Genomic DNA, 20,015 nt, shown 5'->3' with positions numbered 1-20,015 from the left:
AGGCAACACTACAGGCTTAGGGCAGAGGCTGGAAGACTGAGCAGAGCAAAAGGACCTGGACGTGTTTGTCAATGCTCAGCTAAAAATGTGTGCCCAAGTAGCCAAGAAGGTCAATAGTATCCTGGATTCTATCAGAAATAGCATTGCCAGTGATCATCTTCCTGTCCTTAGCTCTGCTGAGGCCACAGCTTGATTAATGTGCGCAGTTTTATACCTCTCACTACAAAAAAGACATCAAGGCCTTGGAGCATGTCCAGAGAAGGGCAACAAAGCTGGAGAGGGGACTCGGACACTGGTCTGATGAGGAATGGCTGAGGGAACTGGGATTGTTTACTCTGGAGAAGAGGAGGCTCAGGAGAGACCTTATCACTCTCTATAGCTCCCTGAAATGAAAGGATGTCAGGCTGAGGTGGGCAGTCAACAAGAGGGAATGTCCTGAAGTTGCAGCAGAGGAGGTTCAGGTTAGATATTAGGAAAAACTTCTTAGGCATTCAAGAAATATATAGATGTACTAAAGAACACGACTAGGCAGCATTAGTGTTAAGTGGACAGTCGGACTACATCACTTTAAAGGACTTTTCCAGCCTTCATAATTCTATGATTCTTTGATCAGAAAGTTCTGCTTTGCAGAAGTCTTCTGGACTGTGTATGCCTGGCAGTGTTGCTTTAGCAGCAAATATCAGAGTGGTCAAAGTCCCCCATGAGAGCCGTGTCTGTGATCCCTTTATACTGAATGAAGATTTCTCTGGTGAAATGGATGGGTACTGAATATAAAACAATTCCTGTTGATAGCACTAGATGCTTCTCTATATTCTCTGGTCAATAAATGTATTTTAGTCTGTCATGCACTCAATGCTGCGTTGTTGAAGGTGACTGTTGTGGCTGTTTCGCTCTCTTTTAATCATTGTAACCCAATTAACATATATCTACTAAATGTGTCTCATAAAGCATTTTTAATGTGTGTGTTAGTTTATATTATCCCTATCTTTCAGCTCTGACAATAGAATTAAGTTTTGTGTAAATGTGGTACTTTTCATTAGTTGTCAGGTTCCACTACATATATCTTGCTACAGCTTGATTTTCAGCTTTTTTAGTAATTATACACTTTACGAATGCTAAACACTCTGTCTGGGTGCTCTGGTAAATAAAAAAATCTGATCTTACTTGCTGTTGAAGACAACAAATTCCTTTAGCCTGTATCTGTTAATCAAGCTACCACTGCCTAAAATGAAGTGATTGGTGTAGCAGATGTTTGTTGAGAAGCTTGTAATGGTCATAATAATTAGGATGAATATTTAAATAGGCAGTGGATAAGATTAAAACATTCGAGGGAAGAAGCTTTGGAAAAGGGAAGAGAGACAAGAGTTCTTGTTCTAAACTCATTTTGGTAATGTGAACTATTGCAAATTTTTAGAGAGGAGAAATGCATTTTAAATTTCCAGTTACCCAGCTGCTCTATAAACACAGCTCAGTCATTTCCTCTGTAGTATTAATTCAGTTGATAATTATGAGTCTAACACTTGGGTTTCCACTTTGTTTTAGGAACGGCTGGTGCTCTCTGTCTTGCCACGGTTTGTAGTTCTGGAAATGATAAACGATATGACCAATGTAGAAGATGAACATTTACAACACCAGTTTCATAAGATCTACATTCATCGCTATGAGAATGTCAGGTGGGTGAAGGAGCCTCTTTTTAATATTTAACAACTTGACTGCTGCTATGTATGTCTTGTTTGAGAATTTCCATTCTGTTGATTTATCCATTCATAAGTTAGAAAATTACTGCATGTTTGTTTGGAACCTGAGCATACATAGCCATCACTGAAACAGGTGAAAATTAAGCAACCTTGAACATTATTTGATAGAAAAGCATGAACTTTGCCTTTTGTTGAAATCTGAATATAATTATTTGTCTGGAACAGTTCAATAAGCGCAATATTGAACTACTATAGAATAGTAAATAATTATCTTCTTCTTCTGTGGTTTTGCAGTAACTCATACATAGTCTTTGATTAAATCAGCTCTTTACTTAATCCTCACTCAAACTCTTGAGTGGTGTGGTCGACATGGTTGAAGGAGGGGATGCCATTCAGAGGGACCTCGAGAGGCTGGAAAGGTGGGCCAGGGTGAACCTGATGAGGTTCAACATGGCAAAGTGCAAAGTTTTGCACTTGGGCCAGAGGAATCCGAGGCATCCGTACAGGCTGGAAGGAGCGGTCCTTGAGAGCAGCCCTGCCGAGAAGGACCTGGGTTCCTGATAGATGAAAAAGACTTAATACGAGCCAACAGTGTGCTCTTGCGACTTGGAGGGCAAATGGTATCCTGGGGTCCATCAAAAGAGGGGTGGCCAACAGGGACAGGGAGGTGATTGTCCCCCTCTACTCTGCTCTTGTGAGGCCCCATCTAGAATACTGCGTCCAAGTGTGGAGCCTGCAGTACAAAAAAGACAGGGAGCTGTTGGAGAGGATCCAGAGGAGGGCCATTAGGATGATCAGGGGACTGGAGCACCTCCCCTAGGAGGACAGGCTGAGGGAGCCGGGCTTGTTCAGCCTAGAGAAAAGAAGGCTGCAGGGTGACCTCATTGCAGCCTTTCAGTACATAAAGGGAGCCTACAAACAGGAGGGGAATCAACTCTTTGAAAGGGTTGGTAACTGCAGGACAAGGGGAAATGGTTTTAAGTTGAGGGAGGGGAGATTTAGATTGGATATCAGGGGGAAATTCTTTACCCAGAGGGTGGTGAGGTACTGGAACAGGCTGCCCAGAGAGGTTGTGGATGCCCCGTCCCTGGAGGTGTTCAAGGTCAGATTGGATGGGGCCCTGGGCAGCCTGGTCTGGTATTAAATGGGGAGATTGGTGGTCCTGCATGTGGCGGGGGGGGTTGGAGATTCATGATCCTTGAGGTCCCTTGCAACCCTGGCCATTCTGTGATTCTGTGATTCTGTGATTCTTACCAGCCCATACATCTGAAGATGACCTGAATTATCATTTGCCATATTTTATTGTCTACTTGATAATTCTTATGCTTATTACTGGTTACAGTACTGGTTCCTGGGCACTGTCAAATTGTGATCTCACTCAATATAGATGAAACAGCTTTAGCTGCTCAGATTGTAACATCAGTTATTAACTGACTTTCAAGTGCTAATGATGCTCACATGGATTAGTTCCAGTCTATATCAGCATGATATATGTTTTTATTGTTTTTCTTTTTCATTCCTACTTTTTTCAAGTAGCCTATACTTTGGTTATTCTTTTCTTTAGTTAAGTACTAAGCTATTACATGCCTTGATCTGAGTGATGCCTCACACACCGCAGACATTTTGCAAGTATAGGTTTCTTTTGTATTTCCAAGATCTCATTGTAGAAATTGTTCACAGCCAAAGCTGCACTTCTAGAAAATTCAAGTCTGCTGAAGTATGTCTGTTCAGATCTACTTTGTTGACTAAAATCCTGCCATAACTTTAAGAATCAATTTTGTTACCTCTATTCAAAGTATGGTTACACTGAGCTTCCAATAAAGTCAACTGAAAGAACAAGGTATCACTCAAATGATTTATATCTTCAACAGAGTATACTGCACTTCTGAGACACTTCAGTTATCTCTGTACAATAAGATACAATAAAGCTAAATTTAGTCTGAAAAGTGTGAAATCTGTTATGAATCTATCTTGTGCCTTAGGATTTGAGTCCTGTGTGGCATGTAGCTGAGCAAAACCTGAAGAGCACACTAGGAGAAATAAATACTTGAAGTCAAACACACTGTTCAAACAAACAAACGAACAAAAACTAGTATATAAACTCACCCATAATGAACAGACAGCTATTAACAGGCAGCTGGGTGTTAAGTCTATATTATTAAACCCCCTTCTGTATTATGGGTTTACTATGCCACAATATTCTCACTAGTAAATGGAGATAATAGTGCTTATTGGGACTTAATAGTACCTTCCTGAATGATCAAAAATACCAAAATTTTATAACCCTCTTCCATGCTTGTTTTTTGTTCCTTAATCCCTTCAGTATTTTTATTTGATACTCTGGAATCCCTAAAGGTCCAGAGCATGAAATTAAAATAGTCCCTCACTTGTGAATTACTGTTCTCAGAACACACCTCTGCCATCTCTTAAACATACAGCATGCAAAGCACATGCAGTGTACTAGATAGGAATTTATCACATGGAGTTACAAAAGTACTGCAATAATAATCTCTTTTCTCTCGCTCGCTTTTTTCTTTTTCTTTTTCTTTTTTTCTTTCTTTCTTTCCAGCATTCTTTTTGCAGATGTTAAAGGATTCACAAACCTCTCCACAACTCTGTCAGCCCAGGAACTGGTCCGAATGCTGAATGAACTCTTTGCCAGATTTGACCGACTAGCACATGTGAGTTAAGCAGAGCTTATTTGCAAAGGGACATGAAGCCAACTGTATTTGGAAGTTTGGGGAAGAACCTATGACTACTTTGAACAAAACTTATTTGTATTTTCCTCACTGGTATTTTATACAGTCATTGAGTTTGGATAACAGACAAATTTGATAAAAAGTGATATGTTCTGATGAAAGTAAGAGCTCAGATAGTCACTGGAGTTTTGGACTCTTGTAATGCTGGACCAAGAATGACATGACAGCAGATCATATGCCATAGTTTCCAGAGAAGTTTTCTAGCTCTGGTCCTTGCTGGAAAGTGGTGGGGTTTTTTTTAAGATCTTAGCTTTACTTAGATTATTCTTATAAGAACCAAAGAACATAAAATACTAATCCATTAAAATTATATATAATCAGTTCTCAGTCTTTGAAAAGGCTAGTAGCAGATTTTACAGTCTTTCAGCTGAATTCTAACTCCACAATGAAATTAAAGACAGTACTGGAATTTATTACATTAAGCAAATCATTCACTACTTAATTTGTACTACTTAAAAAGAGCAAATAGATAAGCACAGAAATACAAGCAGATTATAACCTATGCCCAGTTTAGCTAGGCTTGCATTTTCTTTTCTTCCTTTATAATTTTATTTGGTCATAGATTGGTTTCATTGCAAATATCTTTAGATATCAACAACAGAGTCATCTAACAAGGCTGCTACTGTAGCCACTGAGGGTCTAGTCCCTGCACTTTCTCTCCCAATCTGTGAATTTACTTTTCTCTCTTACATATCATTGGATAGGCTAATCCAGTTGTTTAGACCAAACCTTTGAGAGGCAGAAGATACAAGAAAGAATTAGTGAGGAAGTTGAACAGATTTTGCAGCAATTGTTAGAGTAATCTAATCATTGCTAATTAGACTTATCAAAAAGAATGTCCTTTTGATAATCTAAGACCTAGATATTGTGGTACTTGCCTAGTGTCTTGACACTACTGTCATTCCTAAGAACTCCAGAGAGGAATAGAATCTGATGCAGCTCTGCATGACTTTTTGACCTTTGTCCAAATGTCATCCAAATTGTGTTCCAAATGAGGAGGCAAACTCTCACCCTGCATGATACAGGAAATCAAGGTCCTGGATTCTGATGGAAGGGCCGTCTACTTAAAATACAAACCTAAATCTTGCACTGGACTTAGCATATGCTCTCAGAAAATTTTGGAAATTGACATTTATTGGTCCATTTGACTGGACACAAATTTGAAGTATTCGTGCGGTTCTGGGATCTCCAGTACAGAAAAGACATAGAGCTCCTAGAGCAAGTCCAGCAAAGTGCTGAAAAGAAGATTAAGGAACAAGAGCATCTCTCATATGAGGAAAGTCTGAGAAAGCTAGGCCTATTTAGCATGGACAAGAGAAGACTGAGAGAAGATCTTATGAATGTGTACAAATATCCTAAGGGAGGATATCAACAGAAATGGGCCAGTCTGTTTACTGTGGTATCTGGCAACAGGATAATAAGAAAACAACTCAAAATGAAACATAGGAATTTTCATCTGCATATAAGAAACTTATTCACTGAAAGTATGACAGAGCACTGGAACAAATCACCCAGAAAGGTTGTGGATTCTTCTTTGGAGATATTTAAAACCGGCATGGATGTGAACCTGACCCTGCATGTGGCAGGGGGGTTGGAGATTCATGATCCTTGAGGTCCCTTCCAACCCTGGCCATCCTGTGATTCTGTGAATGAGCTCTAAGTGACCCTGCTTGAAGGATGGGAGTTGGAATAGATGTTTCCAAGTGTTTCATTCCAGCTTCAAATATTCTGTGATTCAGTGTGGTTCCATGATTTACATGGGACTAATCTTGATCCTAAAGATTTTATATTAACTTTTCAAACTTGACAAAAACATTTCCTTCAAAAGGTCCCAAGAGATAAATTCTCATTTGTCTTGAGAATCTATTCTGCTGCCCTAACAGTCTCTCTGCTAATTTGGTATGCTTTACTTCACATTTGATTTTTCTGGCACTGAATTGTATTCACTGATTCCTGCTATGCCTACTTTTCCTAGACAAGAAAACCATCTTGTAGCCCTTCAGGTATACATTTGTGTTCTTTGATCAAGTCACATTTCAGGTTACAGTAAAAATAAATAAATAAATAAATAAATAAATAAATAAATAAATAACAGACCAACCTCATTTTGAGGCTTTTTAGATAGATGCTGTTACTCAAAGCTCTTCAGTTTCACTAAGTATTACCATCAAAGCAAAGAGCCCAGTTGCAGAAGGCTTGAGGTAGTTTCTATGTATTTTAAGGAAAATCCTTATAAATCCTTATTTACTCCTAAATAAATGTAGTATTCTGTAATTCTATATTCTATAATGAAGAATGTTTGATCTGATACATCTTCTTATATAAATCATATAATATTAAAGAAGACAGTATTTCACGGCTTACAATACTGAGCAATGTGATCTAGCATTGTTGTTTCTTTTGTTCAGCCTTTGTTTTTCTTCTGCAATGCAAAAGCAATGCGATCTCTGATAATTTTCAAATTGTTTGCCAGTTATATCAAGTACTACGGCGTACATTTGTACATATAATTAATAACAATATCTGTTTCGTTATCAAAGAACACTTTGAATAAAAATTAACTCAGTTCAATATCTCCTATAAAAGAGAAATTTAATGTTGTCTCATATAGAGCTAATTCTCCCTTCTATTTTCTCTATGACATTTGTGAAAAATTTGCAGTTATTAAAGATAAAAGAGGCCACTTGGAAAGGAAGAAAAACAAGCTGACATAAAAAAGCGATGAAGATTTATCTGTATATCTACCTACAAAAAAGCTTCATTAATATTAATTAGGCTTAACCTAATTAATATTAATGCCTTCCTTATGCAGAAATTTTTTAACAGAAATGGTGTAGCCTGCAGGAGCAGAAAGGAGATCATCTTCCTGTCCTTAGCTCTGCTGAGGCCACAGCTTGATTAATGTGCGCAGTTTTATACCCCTCACTACAAAAAAGACATCAAGGCCTTGGAGCATGTCCAGAGAAGGGCAACAAAGCTGGAGAGGGGACTCGGACACTGGTCTGATGAGGAATGGCTGAGGGAACTGGGATTGTTTACTCTGGAGAAGAGGAGGCTCAGGAGAGACCTTATCACTCTCTATAGCTCCCTGAAATAAAGGATGTCAGGCTGAGGTAGGCAGTCAGCCTCTTCTCCTGTGTAACTAGTGATAGAGCAAGAAGGAGTGTCCTGAAGTTGCAGCAGAAGAGGTTCAAGATAGATATTAGGAAAAACTTCTCTGAAAGAGTGGTCAGACATTGAAACATGTTTCTCAGAGAAGGAATAGATTCGCCTTCACTTGTGTTCAAGAAATGTGTAGATGGGGCACTGAGGGACATGGTTTAGTGAGCATGGTGGTGGTGGATTGATGGTTGGAATGGATGATCTTAATGGTCTGATGTACTCCAGTACATCTGCTGTACCAACTCATTACAAGCAAAGAAGAGTGGAGGGCATCAAAGACTTCTTTGTCTTCTCCACAAAGAACACTCGTTGCAATGTTTTACTGTTCCCAACCACATTTAGTTCTGAGGTGGCAGTGCTTTTTTCTTTTTTGAAATGATCTTCAAGCATACAACACATAGAACAGTAAAATTCCTAACAAAACCATCTGTTTAAATGTATAGGCCAGTGTGACTCCCTCCATTTTTATGTGTTTGGGGTACTGTATTAATAAACAGAATTACTGGTTTATGAGCATACAAATATGATCTTTAATTAATTATGAGAACATTATGCAAATTAATAGTAACACAGGAAATGTATGTTCTTTTTTGTGGCGTCTAAGTCCAATGTTTTCTCCTCCTCACTAGCATCAATAATTAATTGCCTAATACTGGTGAATAACAAGCGTTTGTAAACAACAACATTCATATGATCTGTTATGCTGATATCTAGTGTAAAAATATTTAAGTATTCCTTGGTCCAGGCAGAAGATGCAAGGTGGTGCCTTGCCCATATTTTCCTTCATTTGTATGACAATAAAGAATTCTGGCAACCATCACCCAAATTCTGATCCTCTTTTTTGGAGGACTAGACAATTTCCTACCATCTGGCTCTGTCAAGGTCTCAGCTGTGTTTCTAAAAGCAGCGGAGCTGCAATAGAAGGAATTTGGATGGACCTCTTTCTCCATCCCGTCCCAACTAGCCTGCTGCCTAAAAGCCTTGGCCTAGATCCCATTCATGCTGAGAAAGACCTTTTATCTAGGTATCCTTTACCTTTGGCAAATGTTTCAGAGTTGAGCTATTGCATATTAGGGCCAATCTCTTGCTTCCTCTTTCTCCGTCCATTTTCAAAAAGTTCTGTAAGTATTATCTCTTTGTTCTTCACTTCAGACTCAGTAATTTCTCATCCACAGTGTTCTAAATTTTAGCTTGGAATTAGAAAAAGTTGCTAATGAGGACTTCCATATGGTCTGTTCACTACCCTATGGGATTCTACTGAAAAGTAGGTGAAGTGATTAAATCACCACAGGCAGATAGAAAATGCAATGTAACTCACAAAATACAGTCACTTTCCCCTCTCTCTCTCTTCAGAAATTTAGCCCAAGGAAGCAAGAAATTAATGAAGTTTCTGACTGCATCTTTCAGTAACTTGATATTTGAGCGACTCATTTCTTCAGCTCCATTTTATGCCAATTTACTTTGCTCACATTGAGGGTGTATTTAATGAGCTTAAATATAAATCATTCAAGTGCATGAAGCAATTGTCTGTGAAAGAACTGCATATCTTCTTTTCTCTGAATTAAGGTGATTTGGAAAAAGATTTTTTATCAATGGCCTCTGAATTCATCTTGAATTACTACTATTAATAGCTGAGTGTTTGAGCCAGCTCAACATCCCCAGGCAAAATTTCTACTGATTTCAATTGGTCTTGGCAGAATCAGGCCCTTTAATATTTCACTTGTATCGAATGAGAAACTGCAGATAAGTAGAAAAAAAAAGTCTCTATTTGTGACATGCTTAGAAATTAAGTGATGACATCAGCAAATGTCACTAATGTGCATAAGACTGGATACTGATGTGAATGTACATTATCATCTGTTACATACATGTCACAGGAAAACTTCTGGAACTACTCGTGGGAAAGTGAAGGAAACTAGAATAAAATAAAAATCATAACAGCCTCAGAGTAGTGTAAGGATTTAACACTGCAGCATAATATCTGCCGCATCAAAATTCCCTTACAGACATTTTCTTTTATTTAACTCATTTACTGATTTTAAAGTTACTTCATGCATTTTTTCTGTTTTCCATCCATTCCTTTTAATAGCAGTGGGCAACTTGTTGATAATGTTGCATTATCATGATGTTGCTAAGAATTGAGTCAGAGCTTTAAAGGGTGTAGGAAGTTGGTCCTGAATGTTATTGTTAGGGGTTTTATATCACTGAAAGTTAGGTTGAAACTCAAAAGCTGTCTCCAGTTTTAAGATGCAGGATGGCTACACAAAGAACAGACACTAGCCTACACATCTAACCCTAAGATACTAATTCATTCAGCCTGGTAAACCATCTAGTTTAAGTTGGTGTGATTCAAGTAGAATTATCATATGGGATCTCAGGAGACCACGCACTCCTGTTTTGACAAAGCAGATACCATCAGCACTCTCTCCTTCCAGGCAGTTGTTTTGAAGTATATTTTACTATCAGAAATGTTTCAAGTGATACAAAATCCACAGTTTACATGCAAAACATGCAAAATAGTTTTGATGAGAATAATAAGGAATGTTTAATAGTGGTAAAGAAGATATAAACACACTAACACATCAGTCAGAGCAATTTAACAAACAAGAAAAATTAGGAAGACAAAAAGTAATTTGTATTTGCAGCCAATAGAGACACCCTGCATGGTTCTTGCACCACCTTAGAGGGACGTATGTCATGTCATGTCTGTTAGTCCTGCATAGGCACCTCACATACCCAGGGGTCTTTCCAGTGTACCATAAGCTTATGTGCAAACAACTGAATTGAAACCCAGATAATTGCTTTAGCTGGGAGCTGAATCACTCTAGGCTTCACTGACTGCATTGCTTGGCTCTTTGACTATGATGGCAGCCTCGGCTGTTGGATGACATATGGACACCTATATATAGTTATCTCTTTCTGAATATTTCTCTCTGTGGTTGCTATCTTCCTCAACTTTGGCAAATGAGCATAAAGATGATATATGAAGACAAGAAAAAATATGCATTCATGTGCAGCTGAAATGATTTCCTGTCACGTGCACACACACTTGCATACATTAAACCCTCATTAACAGGTCTTGATGTTCATTAAGATTTTTTTTTTCCTAGTTTTATCTAAATCACATCTTTTTGAGCTGATCAGCCATATTCTGGTTGTAATTAGAGAGACATGCAGCCATGACACAGGTCTCTATGACTTTAATAAAATCGGTGTTTCAGTAATTTTAAATAAAGCCTTAAGACCAAGCAGATGAGATTTTTCTTTTATTTTTTTGTTTTTGTTTTTGTTTTTCCTGCTGCAGATAAAGTTTTCTAGCTGTGTTGAATTAGATGCTCACATTTCCCACATCTTTGCTATTTTTCTAACTGGAGAGCAAAGTTTTAGTAGATTTTATCATCATAAGATTTCAGTTGCAACCTTAAGAAATATAATTTGGTACTTGTTTGTGTGAGCCTGTGGACAGGTTGAAGAGAAGGGGACAAGGAAGATAAGATTTACATGTGCAACTTGTCAATAAAGAAGTCTGATTTTAGTTTTGATTTTAATTGTGAAATATTGAAATCTAGGTATTGCACCCATAAAACCACCTACAGTATAGGGCATACATACTGTATCGTAGCATGTATTCTATATATGCTACATATAGTAAATATATATGCTATATGTGTGTGCATATATCTCTATCTATCTATCTATATAGTAGTATACAGTATGGTCAAGGCTTCAGTCAACACCTATTGGAGGTTTAAGGAGACCTCAGGGTGAATCACTTTCTAACTTTCTCTGTGCTCAGAGCAGATTTTACCCTGTTTGGCATATGTAAATCTTCAACTAACTTCAGCAAAAGCTTTAGGTACAAAGTTTTTGGGCAAATGTGTTTAAGTACAAAAGCTTTGTGAACAAATTATACCAAATACATACTGCATTGGTGCAGACTGATCTCAAGCACTGTGTGAAGTTTTGGGACTACAAGAAGGATATAAAACTATTAGAGTGTTCAAAGGATGTCTACAAAGATGGTGAAGGGTCTGGAGGAGAACAGCTGAGGTTCCTGAGTGTTCTCAGCCCAGAGCAAAGGAGCTGAGGGGAGGCCTGATGGCAGCTGCAGCTCCTCACAAGGATGGAGGGGCAGCGCTGAGCTCTGCTCTGTGTGACAGCGACAGGACCCGAGGGAACGGCATGGAGCTGTGCAGGGGAGGGGCAGGTGGCAGTCAGGAAGAAGTTCTTCAGCAGGAGATGATGGGCATGGAACAGGCTTCCCAGGGCAGTGGGCATGGCCCGGAGCTGCCAGAGTTTTAGGAGTGTTTGGACAACAAATGTGTTTTTAGTATTCGGCAGTACCATGTGAAACCAGGAGTTGGATTTGATGATTCCTGTAGGTCTCTTCCAACTTGGAATATTCTATGATTATATGATTCAAAGTGCTTTGATTTCTTTTGCAACTTTGGGGTTTTTAAAGCTTTATCTGATATTCAGTACAGCGCTTCATTCTTCCTAGGCAAAATCTTGAATTATAAAGTGGACTCCCCTTCATTGGTCCAGAACTCAGTCCCTGAGGCACTGTACAAATTTGCTCCTGTGTCCTTCTTAAAGTTCTTTCATCCCCAGTGGCACTAGCATACCCCCACTCTCATTGGACTAGTGTAGCGTCCACCTCAGGTTGCCACAGACAAAGAGAAAAAAAGCTGAACTAAATACCACAGGCTGTATTTTACTGTCATCTAATGAAGCAGCTTTAGCAAATGTTATCCTTCTTCCTGATAATGACTGGTCTTCATTTTAATGTCCTCTGATTGGAACCTTTACCGACTGAGTACTAATCACGCATTTATTATTTCAAAGATTTGCCAATCATGGAGATGGTTCCCTGACTGAACTTGTAATACCTGCTGCCCCCAGGCATTTACAGTTGTATCTCAAATTGTTATGCTCTCTGTTCTTCTGCATTGATTGCTACCCCTGGGGGCCAAGCCAGCAGGTTACTTTGGGCATGTTTACAGCTGATGTTAGGCTTACTTGTTCTACTTGGCTGGGAACTGCAAAAGTTTTGGTAATCTAGATTTTTTGTTCACTAAAAGGATCTTCTAAAATAATTTCCCAACCACACTGCAGTGTGTTCTTTCAGTCTACAAAGATACTGTTAGTAAGTATTTAAGAAATGAAATTCAGTAATTGCTCACAGGGTAAAGGATGACTCTAGCTGGATGCCAAGTAAATATCGTTTTTCCATGAAAAAAAAGCCTAACACAGTATAGCAACTTTGGTGTTTTTAGAATTCAGATAATTAGTCAGCTCCTATAGCAGTTGAAAATCCTTGAGAATGGCATTGGAGACTTTAGGTGGGAAGGAATTATCAGTGGAGGAAAAAAAAGTTGTGGTTTTTTTTTTGTTGTTGTTGTTGTTTTGTTTTGTTTTCCATTTATTCCCAGTGTAAAAAGCAGCAGAAAGGATGATCTGAAAGAATATAGGCTAGGCTGCATTCTTCATTATCTAAACTGGCTTTTCTGAATCCTTGGCCTAGATTCCAGCCTAATTCTGATGAAACCTTTTTCAACATCAGCAAGGATACCTCTTCGTAATGTAATACAAAAATTTCTATCAATCTTTTTTACTGAAAATGTAAAGATATTTTATGTCTAAGTGGAAACAAATCAAAATCACATTAGGACACTCCAAAGGTAATGCCTCCTATATATTTCCATGGAAATTACAACAGATAAAAAGGGAACAATAATATTATTTGTTAGAGCAAATTCTCAGCTACAAAACACTTTTTCAACATAATCACCACCATTAAGTTCACATTTTTACCAGTAATGAACAAGAGCCTGCATGCCTTTCTCATAAAAATCTGTACCAGCAAATGTGAGCCACTTTCACTGTTGCTACTGCTGAAATGCACCATCCAGAGCCTTACTGTGCTTACATCCATTGTTTGCTCTTCATAAATGTTCAGCAAGTGTCAATGGGTGCCTTTTTTTCCTCATGGAGGAATTCAATGACACTCCTCTGCATCATTTGCACTTGCATGTCAGAAACCTTTTTGACAGACTGGCCCTCTACTGCCTTTTGTTACACAGCAACGAAATGTAAGGGGATATTTGTGGGAAGATTCAATCTCTACTGCCATACCACCAACATCCACCTCTGAAGTTGCAGGCTAATATAATAAGATAGGAGGCATTGCATTGGAGCAGCCCTCGTAACAATTACAAGCAGGAAAAATCCATTACCTATTTTTTTTTCCAGTACTTTTACTAACCAGTTTCACGTTCATCTTGAAATTGAGAGAACTTCACTTTTCTTTCTTCATTCTTCCTCTAGGAACATCACTGTCTTAGAATAAAGATCCTGGGAGACTGTTACTACTGCGTGTCTGGACTCCCAGAACCTCGCCAGGACCATGCACACTGCTGTGTTGAAATGGGGCTCAGTATGATAAAAACTATCAGGTAATATTACTTTCTTTCTATTTGTTTTATTGCTTCTGAAAGTGCCCCATACTGCCTATTAAGAATGTTATTACTAGACAAGTAGTTCTTAGGGTGGTTCAGAGACTTCAGGATCATCACTATGAAAGCAACAGAATTTCTCCAGTCAACGTAGAGCACTGTATTTATGGGGTGAGATTCTAAGTGCTACTTTGCCTATCAGCAATTTCCAAATTAAGGTATTTCTACTTCTGTATATTTATTGGTTTTATTATTTATTTTATTAAAGGTATTATATGAAACAATTCAGATTTCTCTGCCTCAACCTCATCTTAAAAATAACAGCAGTGTTAAGAGAGAACTGTTAAGATCCATATGGCATATCACTCCAATTCACAGAGGTAGTTGTTACACGCTTTGCAGAAGCTAGTCCAATGATCTCCATGACAGTGGAAGATGCATAGAAAACCTTCACAAGAGGTTTTCTTATTCTTTTTATCGACTATATCAATTTTTGTGGCTTTTATCATTTTTGAGTTCTTCTTCAGTTGCTGTCTTCCTTAGCAAAATGTTCTCCTCTTCCCTGCTTGTTTTACCATGCAGTCTGTCTGCCTGCTTATTTTCTACTCTCTCCCTTTAATCTGAGTATGTTTCATTATGTACATTAGAGTGTTATAGTGTACTGCAGCTACATTATAGATAACTTAATAGAGAGAAAATTTAACAAAAGCAAATTAATGGAAAATGTAAATGGATAATGTTTATGTAAAAAGGATGTTTAAGAATGTTGGTTCAATTATCACAGAATAAATGTTGCACAAAGTAATCAGTATTTTGCTTCTGTAGTCCACCCAGTGAAAATGAATTATGAATTAGAAAAAATAGATTGATGGGAAAACATAGTTAAATACGTGGAGGCACTCATGAAATGATTTGCATTTGCTCGGTAATATCATGTGCAATGAACCCATTGTAAGTTATTTTTCTTTTCTAAATTTCTCTGAACCTCATTACTTACATGTAAGTCTCTAAAACTATGGTGTCCTCTTATGAACAAAGATTCAAAGATAGTACTCTAGAAAAAGTGGTAGTTTAGTTTTAATATCCTGAGTGATAGGAGAGTTCAGAAGGAGTTGTGAAATCCAAGTCCATTAGGATATTGGCCATCCCAGGCCAATTCAGTTCATTTTCCCTCCAACTTGTTTGATAAATACAGCATTTGAATTTCTGGCCATCTGATGATTTTTTTTCCCCAAGCTTTTCTTTTCCTGTTTTTGAAGCATTATCTTGCTTATCTTAATGTGCATCTATATGTTCCCAGAGAAGAACAGTCCTTCTATAGAATATTACAAATAATTCAGTCCTCATGTCTGGGAGTACTTGGAAATTTCTACTGTCTCTTAATTGGAACTGAAAATGATAGAACTCCCTCATGATTAACATGAAAAACCTTCCCTTTTTGAAAAACTGAATTTCTACTAAGAATTGGAGATTTGATCTAAAACCTGCAAAAAAAAAAAAAAAAAAAAAAATTAGATTATTATACTTTATCTGCCTCTAAATTTTTCATGAAACAAAAATTTGTTATGTTCAAAAGAAAAGAGAGATGAATCAAGATATGAGAAATTATCCCTTGACTTCTACTATTGCGCTTACCTATTAAAAATATGCATATGTCTTTTTATCTTTATTTTATCCATTTTATCTTTATTGATACAGTGGGAGAAGAAAATTTGTAAGAAAAAAGCAGTCATCAGCATTTGCATTATGTGTAAGTGAAATTCTAAATCTGTGTTGGACTATCAGATGGATGGCATTATGAATGTATGATAAAATTCAAGATAGGAGAACCTACTTGCTGACAGTCAAGTATAGAACATGAACTCAAGACTCAACAGTAAAATGAGGTTGGATTTAGTGACATGATCTCTTCTTCAAATATATTTAAATGAATGTGAAATAGATAAGAGGAAGATACAGAGCACTAAAGTAATTCTGAACTAAGTTAGAGATGAGCATGCTTGTTCACTGAACTTTTCATTTCTTTGTGAGAAATGTGACAGTGAGAGCACCAAGGGAAACTCAGGGAAAAAGTGAGAAAAAGGAAAAGAGAGGGGAATTATGAAAGGGAGAGAGTGTGAAGGAAGAACTGTTAAGAGAAGTAAAGGAAATAATCATAAAGGAATTTCTACTTTTGAAATGGAAATTTTAGAAAATAATTTGTCAATATCAAGACTGAGATGAAAATAATGAATTTTGATGTAGTGTTGTCCCCTTAAAGAGCTTGTTAAGCATTTTCATAAGGGTGCAGGGATAAGCCATACTATTGTGAAGCAATAGTACTTTTAAAATAAGAAAATTATTTAGGCTTTTTTAGATAATATTTAAAAAAATAACGTAACTGAGAAGTTGTTTTGGAGGAGATTATTAATGTGGACTGACAACACTGAATTTAAAAATGGGCAACAGTATGACCATAAGAAGTGGCAGCTTTTTTCCTGGAAAAAAAAGATTTCCATCAGATGCAAGTTACTGAAAAATAAATTCAAGTGATTAAAATGTACCAGACTGTGTTGCATGGGATGTCAAGTAGGACAATGTAACTATCACTTCTGCTCTTTAGTTTTGGACACAGTGGCAGTATAGGTGACAGGACCCTTGGTGTTCCCAAGGGTTAAAGATTGCTTCCTTAACCACCATCTTCTCAACTGTCATTAAATCTAAATTTCAGAGATTGTGTAAGGCTCGGATACTCAAAGACTCACTTGCATAGTTTAATGATGGAAATCCAACTACAATTTACATAATTGATGAAAGTTCAAGCAGGTCTTTGTGCTAGTCTATTTATTTGGTAAATCATGGACTTGTGAATGGCTTATTGGATTATTTCCCACTAAAATACCAGCTGAAAGAATAATTATTTTGACAGAAAAATCAGTGCCAGTTTACCATGTAGGCTAAACTCCAGAAACTATCCATAATAAGTTACTAATATGAACATCAAATCATGAAAAAAAAAAAAGAAAGAAACATAATTTAGATGATCTCAGTGACTGATCTGTTAGGTTTTCTGCTTTTCACATGAATAAAACCTCAGTCTGTAACTCCATCAATTGAGTATTAACATAAAATCATGTAGTGATCAATGCTTGTTAAATGAGTTATTCGTGCTCTGAAGCAGTCAGAAACTGCTTTTATGTTCCATGAATTTTTATGCAATTGATACATTTCCAGATTCCTTCCACAGATTCTTTCTTGAACAATACATGGGGCTCAGCCTGTGTTGGAGAGAGCTCAGATTCATATGAGACAAAACAATGCTTCACAAAACCAAAAATTATTTCTTGCCTTCATTTCAAAAGTTTCTAGTTCACAAGTTCAATGCCTTTCAGACACAAGCTCTATCATCACATCCACATGTCTATTTCAGCCATTGACAGTGAAGGAACAGAGCAGCAGGACAGTCTGTCTTTCCCTGGTTTTGCTGCTGGGTGCCTAAATAAATTGAACTATGTAATGATTAATCAGCTTGTGCACCTCTAAGAACTCTTCTCTTTGAAAATGCCCCCAAATACTATCAAAGTTACCCTGTCAAGGTAGCATAGGAATGTGTAAATAGTTTGTTTTCAAGTAAAAAAGCAGATTTCTGATAATATGTATTGTAATCCTTCATGGTTCCTTTCTGCAGCTCAGAGCAGGAAGACCTTAAACAACGGGAATGCAGCAGTAATTTGCTCATATTGCTATAGGATCAGTCAGCTCAGAGCAAGTCAGTTACATTAAAAATAAATCTGATATGAAACTTATCTAGAGGTAATTGCTGCTGACTCTGGGATCCAGCTCTTATTCCAAGGTAAACCCATTCTGAAGCTATTTTAAACTGGCTTCTTGGGATATTATCTGTCTTACTTTGTAAATTCAGTGCTTTGTAAAGTCCATCTCCAAAGTGTTGTATCTTGTGATTCATGTAGCTATACTATTTGAAGTCTTCAGTACTTCAGTGTGCCCTGTTACCTAGCTTTTTATGTGTAACGGATGTCTCTTTTGCAAGGATGACACAGCTCCCAGAGTCATACTGAAGAGAGCAGCCACCTCAGTTCATCTTATACCTTCTTATATCAGTCCAAAAATGTATTTGAGTTCTTTAAAGAAGCTCCACAATTCTGTTAGGCTCAACTGAAAAGTCTCAGGAGATCTCAGGAAACTGATCATTACTCCCTCCTCCTGCTCAAAGGGCCAGCTGTAACTCTCATTTAGTTCACAGACCACAGAATTCCCAGTTCTGTTACAAGTGCATGAAAACAGCAATGACTGTGTCTCAACAAGTCTCAGAGAACAAACTCCTGTAACGGCAAAAGAAATAGTCATCCAGAGGAATAAAAAATAACGTGCTGGAGATATTTTAAATATCTCAGTTGGTAAATAGGGCCTTGCAAAGTGAAATTGATTAGCAGGGCTAAATGTACAACATGTGAGTTGCAGGGCATTCCATTTTCTTGCAGCTACAGAAAATATTGAAAAGCAAATTTCAGAATTTTGGCTCACATTTTCATGCAAATAAAAAAGCCTCAGTTTACTAGCATAAAAAAAAAATCAAATACCCATCAAAGAATGCTGGACAGAAAGAGATGTCAAGATCCAATTAAAACCAGTGAAATGTTCATCTCTAATTTGATTGAAATGAGATATGGCAAGAATAGCAACAGTCACAGTTTCATTTCATGAGGCAGTATTTGAGGTAAACTGGGCTGCATTATAGATCATCAATAATTCAACTCAATTTATGTACTTTTACAAAGGGTTTCCAGAAAGCCTTAAGCAGCTGGAGAAAATTCATTCATGCTTCAATAAATTTAAGAAGCAGAAGAACTAGAAAATGCAGAACATGAATATTTGGAAAGAGCACTTTTTTTTTTTTTCAATATCTAGTACATGGTATGATTTATTTATTTATTTATTTACTTGTTTCTGAATGAATGAGAACTACTACTTCTTCTAAGGCTAAGAGGACTCAGGTTCTGTAGTTTCAGAGTTTTTAATACTTCTGTCTTACAACAGCATGTGAACAAGGCCTTCTGAAATAACCAACAGACTGCCTGTTAGGGAATTGGATTTGAAAACATAGACATCTATCATACAGTCCCTTTCTCTGTATAATTCTGAAATGCCTCACTCCACATTCCTTCAAATTTTAAAGAAAAGAATTCTGTGACTTTTTATACACGAATCATTCATTTCATTTTTCAACGGCAACTATTTATTTTTCAATTTAAAACTTTCTAACAAAAGTTTGGCTAAATCTAAAGTGTCCACAAACACATTCTCAACAGTTCTGTTCTCAATTTTGCATTGCAAATAACAAAGCAATGGAATAAGGACCAAATCTTCATCATGCTTTTGATTCATATTCTGGACAGATTCTGTTTAAATATATCCCAGACTGCCTGTGGCTCAATTCAATCAGGTCCTTCGATATAATTGGTCTCCTACATATCAACGTAAGGACATATTGCTGTGAAGGGCAAGTAAGAGGAGAATATGATGATATGGCCCTGCAGGTGTGGCAGCACGAAATCTGACAGGAAAACAGAACAGCCCTAAATCAGAAGATGCAGGCAGGTGGCCAAATCCCAGCTCACCACAGATGAAGAACTGAGATCAAATTCCACTTCAGCAGCAGACATGGAAAAGTTTCTGGGAGGTTGTGAAAGATAACAGATGAGACAAGAAGGAATATAGCTTTGCGTAGAGTCTCTAGTGTCATGTAGGAGGTGGTATGGAATCAGAGCTACCTGCAGTTTTCAATAAAGGCAGAAGTGCTATGTGGCTGATCAAAGCTTTCTCAGCACATGATCATATTTTAGGACAAAATTGTTGAAATCCAGCAACTCCAGCTCTGGAAAAAGAGGGAAGTGTTGCTTGATTGCGGCATCTTTTGTATGTGTTCTCTACAATGAGATCTG

At 37.4% G+C, this 20,015-nt stretch overlaps 1 protein-coding gene across 1 annotated transcript in view; it reads left to right on the top strand.

The window, feature by feature from the left end:
- The window catches only part of ADCY8 (adenylate cyclase 8), a 121,202-nt gene that overhangs the window by 51,550 nt on the left and 49,637 nt on the right, over positions 1 to 20,015 (top strand). Inside the window, exons 3-5 of the mRNA XM_042869338.1 lie at positions 1,543 to 1,673; positions 4,267 to 4,378; positions 13,946 to 14,073. Of these exons, the coding sequence (XP_042725272.1) occupies positions 1,543 to 1,673; positions 4,267 to 4,378; positions 13,946 to 14,073 (371 nt within the window). The remainder of the gene's footprint in view (positions 1 to 1,542; positions 1,674 to 4,266; positions 4,379 to 13,945; positions 14,074 to 20,015) is intronic.

Source organism: Lagopus leucura, unplaced genomic scaffold, assembly GCF_019238085.1.
Source record: "Lagopus leucura isolate 7727_CA_CO unplaced genomic scaffold, USGS_WTPT01 Super-Scaffold_100002, whole genome shotgun sequence".
NCBI classification, from domain to species: domain Eukaryota; kingdom Metazoa; phylum Chordata; class Aves; order Galliformes; family Phasianidae; genus Lagopus; species Lagopus leucura.
Note: the sequence above shows the minus strand (reverse complement) of the source record. Positions and strands in the feature narration are given on the sequence as shown.